This window comes from Schistocerca gregaria, chromosome 6 (assembly GCF_023897955.1).
Source record: "Schistocerca gregaria isolate iqSchGreg1 chromosome 6, iqSchGreg1.2, whole genome shotgun sequence".
NCBI lineage: Eukaryota > Metazoa > Arthropoda > Insecta > Orthoptera > Acrididae > Schistocerca > Schistocerca gregaria.
In genome coordinates, this window is record NC_064925.1 from 523,079,603 (window position 1) to 523,092,500 (window position 12,898).

Genomic DNA, 12,898 nt, shown 5'->3' on the forward strand with positions numbered 1-12,898 from the left:
TTAATAACCTATTAGAAAACAAGAAAGTGAGTAAAAAAGCTTTGTTACAGCAAGACGCAAATCGGCTACACATCGCACATTACTAATTACATTCCACGTGGGAAAAATATATCTAAAAACAAAGATGATGTGACTTACCCAACGAAAGTGCTGGCAGGTCAATAGACACACACACACACACACACACACACACACACACACACACACACACACACACACACACACACACACACACAAAATTCAAGCTTTAGCAACCAACGGTTGCTTTGTCAGGAAAGAGGGAAGGAGAGGGAAAGACGAAAGGATGTGGGTTTTAAGGGAGAGGGTAAGGAGTCATTCCAATCCCGGGAGCAGAAAGACTTCCCTTAGGGGGAAAAAAGGACAGGTGTACGCACACGTACACACAAGCAGACATTTGTAAAGGCAAAGTGTTTGGGCAGAGAGGTCACATAGTCACAGCTAAAAACTAAACTAAACTCTGCCCAAACAGACCATGAAGGCCCAATAGTACTGACCAGCCACCATTTCATCCTCAACCCACAGGCATCACTGGATGCAGACATGGAGGAGCATGTGGTCAGCATACTGCTGTCCCCGCTGTAAGTCAAGTTTGAGTCCGGGGCGGCTACTTCTCACTCAAGTAGCTCCTTAGTTTGCCTGACAAGGCCTGAGTGCACCCCACTTACCAACAGTGCTCGACAGCCTGGACAGTCCCCCATCCAAGTCCTAGCCCAGCCCGGCAGTGCTTAACTTCAGTGATCTAACGGGAACCGATGTTACCATTGTGGCAAGGCTGTTGGCATAGTCACAGCTACTCATTTACTAATAAGACATTTGCTTCTATAAGTATATGAAACAATGTATTTAAAAAATCCCGAGCATAAATAATTATGAAAAGTGCTTGCATTTGTGTGCCAATTGTCTAATGGTGCTTTATTGACAATCGGAAGTAATGTGGAGTAATGGATGCCCCACTAATAAGTGGCCCGGGGAGAAGTTGTATAAAAATTTTAATAAGAGAGGATATGAAACCAAATTTGTACACAGCATACTTTTATGGCTGAGAAATAAAGGTACATTAATAGATGTGCTGTATAAGTGTCTTACCAAACCCCCCACCCCCCACCCCTCGGCCCCTCCTCTCCTGTTTGCATACACAGTTCAGTGTGGTGCTGCATGTTCATGAATGTTGCTGCCGGAATACTGGACATGACTGCCTGGATTTCACAGTGAATGTTCTCACATAGCTTGTAGTTAGTCTGTTGCTCGTTCTTGTACACATTATGAATAAGGTGACCCCACAGTAAAAAGTCTGGTTGCAACCATACTCACTCCAGATATGTAGCATGTTGCCCCCATCTTGTGGACACCAGCCAAGAATCTGTTTTTCATCCAACTGGTTCACAAATACATGAAACGATACCTAGTACACTTCACTGGTGACAGTACCGCCAAAAAACATTTTGCAGATGAGACGTTGCTGTGATAATGCACAAAACACTCTTAATAGTAATCCATGCTGTAGTGAATTAAGAGATCCGCACACAGCCATTGAAACCTCATTGTTGTCACATAGCACAGTTGCTGCCACATCGATAAATTACCTGAGAACATCTGCTGTGAAATCATATACTCCGGCAGCAATATTCATGAAAATGCAGTGCTGTGTTGAACTTCATATGCAAATGGGGGAAGGCAGTTTCTGGCATATAATATAAAGGTATGTTTTGTACAAATTTGGTTTCATATCCCCTTTTATTAATTTTTTATAATACTTTTTCTGGGGCAACTAGCTAATGGGACTCCCATTAATTGTAAGAATTTGTAACTACACTGTGTTAAGTATTGGTACCAGTATGTGTTGTCTATTTTCCTCAATTCAAGTGGACAGTTTTGAACAGTTGATAAACAATTGTATTGCACTACTAAAGGCAAAGTAAGTATTGAGGTTTGTTGTATTCTGGTTGTTTGTATCCAGGATGTATCAGCTGTTACAGTAGCCATTCCACATAAAATTAATGTTCAGCAGATATATTTGATTATTTTTTATGTGGCATTTCAGTCAGACCTTGTGTTTTGCTATAGTTTTAGTGATGCAGATCTTTTATGATATAATTTTTAATAAGTAAAATCTCAGATTTCCCAGAATATTTCTGTCATTTGTCAATGGCTGAAGGGTCCATAAGGAATCTAGTATGAAGACAGGGCTTCTGTTGGTGTCGTGTAGCATATTGTTTAGAAAAACAATTTGATAACTGTAGTTCATTTTTTTGGTGAATGAAAATTTGTAATTTCACCTAGCATTGAGACACGCTGGAGATTTTGAAAGAAAGATAAGATTTTTATAAAAATGAATTTTCCATAGTAAGTTTCATGTAGACAGGCTAGATCTGTCTAGAAGTTGTGATAGAACTCGTCCTGTATGTTAGATTCTAACTGATCTCTGTAACTGTTTACCTGTATTTGCAAAGGAATTAATTATCCAAATTATTCATTCCACTGTCCATTTGATCTGTTATAGCTTCAGTGGTTGATCTTATTTATTTAATTATTTTTCATTTGTTTTGCTGAACCTGGTATTTTTAACTTTCAGCATTTCTTGTTGATATACAAATATTAATGTGCATTGTTATTTCCAAACACAGGTATGTTCGACAAATCGAACAGAGGTACAGTCAGCTTTGAGGATTTTGGAGCATTGTGGAAGTATGTCACAGACTGGCAGAACTGCTTTCGTTCATTTGACAGAGACAATTCCGGCAATATTGACAGGAATGAACTTAAGACTGCATTGACTTCATTTGGTTACCGCCTTTCTGACAATATAGTATCTTTGTTGATGCAGAAATATGATCGAGGAGGTCGTGGTGTTATTTACTTTGACGATTTCATTCAGTGTTGCGTAACACTTTATGTAAGTATCATTTAATAATCTGCAGTTCCATTTATTTTGCATGGTCTTACTAAAATTTTTGATAGCTGTCTAAATTTGGAGCAAATATTTTGTGCCATTATTAACTGCCATGAAGAAAAAGAAAGTGTTTCAATTATTATTATTTCTTAATAATTTATTTCACATGGAGAAATTGTACATCTTTCAGAGAATTGGGAAAGACTGAACAACAGTAAAACAGCAACTGACTGACAAATTTCAGACAGATCATGTTATTCTCCATTGGACATAATGTTAATTAAGATTCAAAGTGATTTTTCTTTCAATTAATAATCCAATTGTCTTGGTTACATTCTTTTCTTCTCTCTTCCCTTTAGCTTCCAATGTGTGATTCTGGGATCTGTGTTGGAAAAAAGTTCCTATTTTTTGGGAGTGGAAATTCTGTTTTAAGCAACTGATAGGCAATTATCTGCTGAAAACTAATGATTTGATGATTCATGAAAATATTTCCCTTGAAATGAGCCTCACTCTCCAGAATATTTCACCCAGGTTCAATAATATAGTAATCACAACTGACAATTACATATACACAACATAAAGACCAACTTCTACAGAGTCCTGTCAGTCCACTGGCATCTCGTCAAGAGAAATACAAATGCCTGAAACCAAAAGGGATTTAGACCTCAATGATATTCCACTAGAACTCAAAGTGTGAAACCCCAAACAGTACAAGCCAGCATAAATAATGCCACAGTGGTCATTATAATTATGAAAGGTTATCTCAGAATCTGTGGCTATTATTGTAGCATCATTCTGCCCTTCATCTCAGGCAAAATCTTTTCTGCTTTTAATTCTACAGGACAGGCTACAGATTGTTACAAAGAAAATATTCATTTCTCTTTAGCTCGTTCAGAATTGCCGTTTGTATAATTTGTATCAAACGGCTGCAAGAGAAACATAGATTACAACATAGACCTCTGTGCATAGTGTTCTGTAACCTGGAAAGGAACATGGACACCTTAAGTTGAAAAGCTATTCTAATGTTTTTCGGATGACACGAGACAGTGTGGTACTGAGGTGCAAGACTCACATGTCTCTCGCAGTTGACTTACATATTGCGTGCAGCCGATTCTCTTTTGGTAGTCAACTGTGTCGATCTCCCAAAAGCTTATTCTCCGAAGACTATAGCGGATTGTAGGAATTTATTAAGCTACTTCTCTATTCTTGAAATAATTTATGCACTCGTTGACCGCTTTCAGTTCATTCTCGGTATATATTACTCCTTTCTGCATAAGCAATTAAACTCTGGTAAGCCAACTGGTGTCTTTAAACGTCAGACTCGATAAAACACAGTTCAGTATCATAGTAACAATCCAATAATTTATGGACATCGCATGCGTCCTGCCTCATGCAGAGCTAAGACGTGAAGTAAGATAAGTCTTTAGTCTCAAGCAAGTCCAATACATGAATGTGCATAGAAATCTATATTCAATTGTTCATTAGTCTTTTTTGCAATCAACACATACTAACACACCAAAGAATACTACATAATTATTCTTTGGATTTTCATCATCTCTTCTGTGGCGCTGGCAGCAAACACTTGTCGTCAGTGTCTCGCCCTCTTACAGTCTTCTAATAACAAACTTCCGACCTGCACATAGAAACAGGTGGATTGGTAGAAGCGTTCTCTCTCCCCCACACTCGTACCTAAAATATCGAGTGTTCGAGACAGTGGAAGGACGAGTGTACTTAGAATTTACACTGAAATTCTTGAGGCACTACACTATATGGATGGTTTTAAGACACTGTAGATGCAAAACAAATTTTATAGAACTGATCAAAGAACTCCATTGCGGTGTGTTGGTCAGGGAAGGACCCTACCAAAGTGACATCTCTGCAAAATACAAAATTACAGCGGTCTCAAACAGTGCTGTGTACTTTTACCTCCAGTCTCTGCTACTTGCCCGCTTTACTCCATGATATTGTCCTCAACCCTCAGTAGTGTGAAAATTAGATACAATTTTGTTGGAAGACTATTAAATGAAGCCAGACTTCCTTAGCGAGATTATCCAAGTGCACCTGAATGTGAGAGATGCAATACACAGATCACAGTACTTATCCAGTGCATACATCTGGAAAGCTGTCATCATGTCAGCATCGTATAATTAATCTAGGGAAACATCACAAACATTCCAAAAGGGAATGCACTTCATTTTACACTGATCAGTGTGGCTCACTGGACTTCTAAGCAGTAAGATGACAGTTCAATTACCTCTTCGGCTTTACAGATTTAGCTTTTCAGTGATTTCCCTAAAACACTTGACGTAAATGCTGGTGTGTCACCTTTGAAAAGGATGTGTCTGATCTCCCTCCCCCCCCTCCCCTCCCCTCTCTCAATCCTGAGCATGCAGTCTGTCACTAATGACCTCATTGTCACTAGGGCATTAAACTGTAATCTTTGTTGCTTCCTTCCTTGTAACATTTGGCATCATATCAAAATAGTGACTAATTGACATTGCCTTTAAGAACTCCACAATAAAAATGTCTGATGGCTGGCGGTTTTTCTTTATTTGCACTTGTGTTATTGTAATTTAAGCAATCAATGACTAGCAGAAATTCAGTTGTTAGTGTTCCTTGATGGATTTCACCATCTTTACATCAGCAGAACAAATATTTGATTAGTCTTTCTCTGAATATGTAAAGGCATTGGTACATAAGTGAATGTTCTCATAAACTAAATTGGAAAATACTAGCAAATAAATGCTGCACTCTATGGCAAGCAGTAAATCTCATTACCTAGACATCTGTAATTCGAGCTCATGCATTGGATCTTGCACAGTGGCTATTTCAACCCCTAGCCACTGGTAAACAGCCAACAACAGTTTGATTGTTTACCATCATATGTGTTGGCTGTTTTTAGTAGCAATATGAGGGAGATGAAAAAGCAGTTGACAAGTTATGCAATGTCATTTTCAGCAATAAATGTCGGTTTAGTATTATCGAGGGTGAATTTCGACAAATATATGGCACAGAAGTGAGAGTTCAGTGATAACGCTAAAGACCAATGGCCTGATGCATGTTGCTCACTTTATGTTCATATGTTTTACCTTGTGAAACTGTTTCAATAGCTTGACAACAAAAGAATGTTTCTCTAACAAGTAGTTCATGCAAATAAATTAATCGCAGTAATACCAAGTTAGTCTGAGTTAGCACAGCCTCCTAATTGAGTGAGTGTGAGCTATCACTTTAATTACCTGTATTGTCTAAGGTGGTGCAGTGGTTAATACACTCATCTGAAAGGAGGAATTGATTTCATATCATCTGCTCATCTTGGTATAAGCTTCCTTTGGTTTCAGTATACAAGTTAAAGCATTTGCTTGAATCATTCTTTTGAAAGATAGTAATTTTCCAATGTACTTATGCTTTGTCCCTTAACGACAATTTCATCGCTTTTGTTTATTTTTTTCTTTCCTTCCTTCCTTCCTTTCTTTCTTTCTTCCTTTCTTTCTTTCATTCATTCATTCATTCATTACTAACATTGCTGAAGTAGTGCCACTTTGTAGAGGGTGCATTTAACAGCTGTGGGCAAAAATATCATGAGTTGGTTACAACTGCTGTAAGAAGTCCTTCCTGTTAACATTGGTACTTGCATCCAGACTTCAGAGTATTACATAAAAATCAGAATGATTGTAGCAAATGCTGCTCAGGTTAGCATATATAGGTGGATTTGTGAAGAGTATGTGTTTAAACTTAATAAAGAGTTGTTAGTGCAAAACTAGTAAAATTATCTGTGCAGTTGGGTGCTTATCTCATCAATCTGCTGCAGGTGAGTGGTTGCCTGTCTTCATTTTTGTTAATTTCCACACTGTAATTTCCTCTGTTATTATGGAATTTAATGTTTGTTGTAATTCAGTAAATGCCTCAACTTGTGCAGTATCAGATAATTTTTACTACGCTATCTAGATACGTAATCTCTAGATACGTAATCTTTTGCTTCATGAATTTACATTTTTTCATTTCTTTTCTTTTGCTTTCATTTTTCAAATCTCTGTTTTTAAACTGTAGTTTGATTTAAACCTTTCCCTTTCAGCTCAGTTGCCTTCCTGTTCTTTGTTACTGCTCCTATGCTTTGTCATGTGCTGTCCCCCTTTGCTTTTGCTGTGAAATTAAATATCTGCTTCTCCTCTCATTGCTATTTCAAATTTCCATGATTTAGTATCTTTGGTTACAATGGAATTGTCACATGCTGACAAGGAACAGTAGAATGACAGTATTCTCTCATTGTATACTGGGTGATGGTGCATCTTACTTGCAGTAAATGCAAGATATCCCCTTAACACACAAGGAACCCAGTAGTATCTAATTACTAAGTAAGTGGTAGTGTGTTATAGGCTGTCATAATGGGTAAAAGACTTAAACTTGTTGGGAGGAGACATAATGTTATTACTTTACAGTTTGAGCCTTTATCAAGTATGCATGAGAGCAGTGGAAATAACTGTTAAGATCATAACAATTCTGTACCACTCTTGCATATTGTGGGGTGGTGGGATTACCATAGTGAATAAATTTAGACAACTGGTATTTGTGGAAGATGTAAAAATTCTGCTGGCTATATAGTAAATCATGTGTAGGGGCTGTGAGAATGAATGAGACATCATTGTACATATCCAATCCCGTAGAAAATATTATTGCTCAATCCATATAAAAATGAAATAACGTAATAATGGTACAAAGAGCCCCCTGATGTGCTGTGTACAGTGGCTAGTGGATTCTGAGTGTTGTCACAGCATACATTCCCATATTGAAGAAACTAACTGCTGCAAATTGATAATTAGTTCTAGTTTTATAACAATTAAGAAAAATGTGGTTTAAAAACTGCCAGAAAATAAATGCCTTGAATTTTAGCTGGTTGATATGCAACAATAAATAACACATTTAAAAAGTTACAACATGGCTCATATTATTTGCTCTAAGGCTCGTTTTCTGAAACTGTGTTTAAATGAGGTCTGTTATCCCCTCAGCGTAGCATTTTTGTCATCTGTCTTACTGTTACAATATTTTTGTAATCACACAGATGACACCCTTCTAAGTTTTTTCTTTGACAAGACCTTGTCCTATTGTTGCTTAGTTTTTAATGTTTTGGGTATCAAAAATGCAGAATGTGTCAAAGGCACCTTCTTTTACCTACTTTTGTTCTGGCATATGGAAAACTTTTATCATCCAGAGCATAGGGCATGAGACATGACTAATGTCTTATATCAAGTCACTTTACACAGGGCTCAGCATTCTACAGTAGTGTGCCAGCAGAAAATTTTGTATGAGAATAAACCAGAAAGAGCGAATACTGTATATGGCAAAGAGAAACTGCAGCAGAGTAACAGGGAAAAACTGCTATGTGCCACATCCCCCCCCCCCCCCAGTAATAAAATTACACCGACTCGCTCTCTCGCTCTCCATAGATTACATTTTTCCATAAATAGGTCCCTGTTGGCTAAGATTTTTTCAAAACTTTGCAGAAGACATTTGATGAAACCTGAAAATGCCACCACTAAAGTGTCTGATTTGTGTACAATAAATTTAATTCTCTAGTTGCTTTAATTTTATTCGTCACAATATCAGTAATAATCTTTTTCTGTTTTTCAATTTTTTTACAGACTCTTACATCTTCATTCCGCCAATATGACACAGATCAAGACGGTGTCATAACAATCCATTATGAACAATTTTTGAGCATGGTTTTTAGTCTGAAGGTCTGAAAGTATCATTTTGGTGATAGTTATCACTTCACATTGCAGTTTATAAAGCCACAAGCAACAATAAAAGATGATGTATGCATGTATCTTAAGAACATCAAAAGAAAAATTGCTTGCTCATATTCCTCCAGTATCTTTCCTATGCTTGTCTACCTCACACACTGTCAAATTTTCTCATTACTTACTGTGTGATTATTCCTTTGGAATGTAATTGAGAAATATGTTGAGGAAGAATAAAGTTTTCATTATGATTTTATATTCTATACATGTTCACTCTAGTAAAGGAGCAGTGTTTTAGTGACAAGATTGTCTGAATTATATCTCTGTGATAGATCTGGAAAGAGGTGATATTTGAAATTTTATAACACTTTATGTGGATGTGGTGCTCTCCCTATTATGGGAGTTATTGCGACATGTATGTGCATTTTTTGTCTGATTCTTATACTTGTATTTTAGGTGTAACAACACCTAGTATTGTTTACTTGTGAAATTATATATACAGTTAAAATTCTCTCAGTATTTTGTAAATAAAAAACTTTTTATGAAATGATCTTTTATTTTTGTCCTGTGCTTCGCAATGTGCTGAAAACCTGGTGTGTGTGTGTGTGTGTGTGTGTGTGTGTGTGTGTGTGTGTGTGTGTGTGTGTGTGTGTGTGAGAGAGAGAGAGAGAGAGAGAGAGAGAGAGAGAGAGAGAGAGAGAGTAATTCTGTTACATTCCTCTAATTTTGTCTAGTAAGAACTGGTACTCTAACAAAGAATTTTCTCTAGCAGGCTACTGCAGCAATAAAACACAAATGACGGTATAACACCAAACTAAAATTTTAGTTGCAAAGAAAATGCATCATTTACAACAACAAAACACAGTGTACACGCAAGTGTGTGCCAATAGCAAAATGTATCAAAGGCTTTGGGTTAATGTGTAGATCGCACATGTGTGGTCAGCTTGCTGCAACAGGTCCATGATCGCTGGTCACATGGAAGTACCAGGCAGTCCGAAAGATCAAATGTAATTCTTGCATGCAATATGACTGCCTTCTGGTTAGCAGTGGTGAGTGGCAATGTGGCAGCCAGTCATTTATCTATTTATTAAGCATGGTTGTGCAGTAGGTCCCTCTTATGATTTTGAAAAAATTAAACTTGTTAAACATTTAAACAGAATGATATACGTACCTACTCTATTGTAAGAAGACATTTTAATTCAAATGTTATGGGTAAGGCTGTTAACTCTGCTCAAATCCCTTGTCATTTCATATAATCTAACTCAGTTATACAATTTATAATGGGTTATGCTAATCAGTAGTGCTGTGTTGACAACATCTCTATTGACACTGTGATGAAGCAAGGCGTGATAATTTTACTTACCCTCTTGTTTTGCCATCTGCCTCCTTAAATTCTTTTTTTCACTTTTGACTAATTACCATTAACATATGTGAGTATAATCTGCTTTTCCATAAAAGAGAAAGACTGGCATCCAGTTTTAAAGAATATGACACTAGATCTAATTTTGTGCTTAGTTTTATGTACCTAATTTATTTTGACTATTCCTAGTTACTATCTTTCATTATAGCACGAAATTAGTAATTGTTGCTTAACTTGAATTTGTTGACTTATAAACAAATATAAATTCTGTACTAATTTGGAGGAACAACTAACAGTATTCATAAAGAATCTATTTGAAAACATGTTAGCAATGCCAGCCCTTAATTAATTCCAAAGCAATTAAGTTTTGTCAAGAGTATTGTTTGTGTAACTACATTTGTTACTTTCATGATTTAAACAAATAATACGGCTTAACCCATGTAGTAGAAGAAACTGTTAAAAAGGAAGTTTCCTATGTGTTCAGTTAATTGAGTGAAGTAAGTTTTAATTGTAATTTCTGTGAATTAAACATCAAGCAATGTGTAGTTTCAGCACCTGTTATTGTGAGGATATATAACGGCCTGAGTTTTGGTCACGAGACAGTCAGTCCATGGCACAGATTGATGAGGAACCTGTATTGGTTAGATCAACAATAATGCATCTGTGAAAAAAGTGTAACACAATTGGTATATGTTAAAACAATGACAGTGTCTGTTCCATACATACCTTGCTATTCTTAAAGAACTGTGTGGTTATGTTTTTACTGCTCATAGATGTTCAGTAGTAAACTATTGTAGCAGTATGTGGATGTTCGCCTGCAAACTATTAATGAGGCTTATTGAAAGATAAACAATAGTGCACTGGCCCTATTAATCGTGTATATGGGGGTCGTGAACAGTAAAAGTAAACAACTGTGAAACACAAATGTGCACCTGTTGGCTACATCATTTAAAGTAGTCAGTGTTGGACTTCCATCCCTATTTTCTTCAGCCAGTATAGCAAAGCAGTATGTAGATGCCAAGGACAACAAATGAAGAAATAAAGCAGGTGAACATCACAACACATCAAATAAATTGTGTAAATACTTAGTTAAATCATAAGACTAATGAATAAAGAGATTCAGAACTAATAAACATAAAACATATTGTATTTGCATACTAGAAAGATGTACACAACCTGTGAAAAATGTAATATATTATGTAAAGTAACCTGCAGCTCCCATGAAAAGCATTTCAAAACAAATTAATAAATTATAATTCTCACGTATTTTAAATTTGTGTTTTGCAAGTATCCCTGCAGATACAGAAATCAGCTGCTGCTGCTAATATAGTTCATTTTCTGTAGCAGAACTTCCCTTCCAGTGACATTTGTTATACTGATTGAAATTGATTGCCAAATTGCTGAGTGTATGGTGTCCAGGCAAGTGACCAATGTGTGAAGCCCTTAACAGGTGTGGGAGCTCCTCAGTGCCATTGCACATTTCCCCGACACAGTTCTTGGGCCTGATCAGATCCAAAGCCAAATGATCTCTCATCTGACTAAAATCTGCATCTCCTCGTCATCTTCAACCGAAGATCTGGTGTGATGGCATCTTTCCATCGCAGTGGCGGGTGGGCACCATCTTTCGGTACTCAAACCCAGTAAAAACCCGCTTCATTTTGATAGTTATCGGCCCATCAGCCTCACCAACGTTCTTCGTAAGCTGCTGGAACATATGGTATGTTGGTATCCACCAGGGTTGTTTTACCACTGATAATCTTGTGTCCATCGAGTCTGCCATCCGAACAGCCTTTTCCAGATGGCAACACCTGATTGCTGTCTTTTTTGACATACGTAAAGCACACGACATGACTTGGCAACATCATATCCTTGCCACATTGTGTGGGTGGGGTCTCCGGGGACCACTTCCAATTATTATCCAAAACTTCCTGTCGCTCCGTACTTTCCGTGTCCAAGTTGGTGACTCCCAGAGTTCCATCTGTATCCAGGAGAATGGTGTCCCACAGGGCTCTGGATTGAGTGTGTCTCTATTTTTAGTGGCCATTAATGATCTAGCAGCAACTGTCGGGCCTTCTGTCTCACCTTCTCTGTATGCAGACGACTTCTGGATTTTGTACTGCTGCTCCAGTACTGTTGTTGCTGAGTGGTGCCTTCAGGGAGCCATGCACAAGGTGCAGTCATGGGCTCTAGCCCACGGCTTGCAGATTTCAGCCGCAAAGTCGTGTGTCGTGCACTTCTGTCGGTGTCGTACCGTTCGTCCAGAACCTGAAGTTTACCTTAATGATGATCCATTCACTGTAGTGGAGACATATCAATTCCTAGGACTGGTTTTCAACGCTCTATTGACTTGGCTCCCTCATCTTCATCAGCTTAAGCAGAAGTGCTGGCAGCACCTCAACACCAATTGAGGTTCAGATCGCTGTACACTGCTGCAGCTTTACAGAGCCCTTGTCCAGTCCCGAATTGACTGTGTGAGTGTTGTTTATGGTTTGGCAGCGCCTTCAGCATTGCTTTTATGCGACCCTCTGCACCACTGTGGGGTTCAATTAGTGACAGGAGCTTTTAGGATGAGTGCGGTGACCAGCGTACTGGTGGAGCTTGGTGTCCCTCCACTGCAGATCAGACATGCGCAACTGCTCGCCAGTAATGCAGTGCACATTCATAGTTCCATTAGCATCCGAATTACTTTCTCCTTTCCCGCCCGCGTCGGTGGCAGAGATCGGGGCTAACAATTGCTGTTTGTGTGCGGCCCCTTCTCTCCGAACTGGAGTCCTTCCCTTTACCACCTCTACTTGCTGTCCGTTCACGTACACCTCCATGGTGTACACTTCGGCCGCAGTTTCGTCTGGACCTTTCGTATGGCCCTAAGGACTCAGTTAAACCTGCCGCTCT

General features: G+C 38.1%; 1 protein-coding gene across 2 annotated transcripts in view; it reads left to right on the forward strand.

The window, feature by feature from the left end:
- Positions 1–9,193, forward strand: part of LOC126277954 (programmed cell death protein 6) — a 36,971-nt gene extending 27,778 nt beyond the window's left edge. For both annotated transcript variants that reach the window (XM_049977568.1, XM_049977567.1), the window contains exons 3-4: positions 2,646–2,914; positions 8,548–9,193. In XM_049977568.1, the coding sequence (XP_049833525.1) occupies positions 2,646–2,914; positions 8,548–8,649 (371 nt within the window). In that variant the 3' untranslated portion in view covers positions 8,650–9,193. The remainder of the gene's footprint in view (positions 1–2,645; positions 2,915–8,547) is intronic.
- The last annotated feature ends 3,705 nt before the right edge of the window (positions 9,194–12,898 follow it).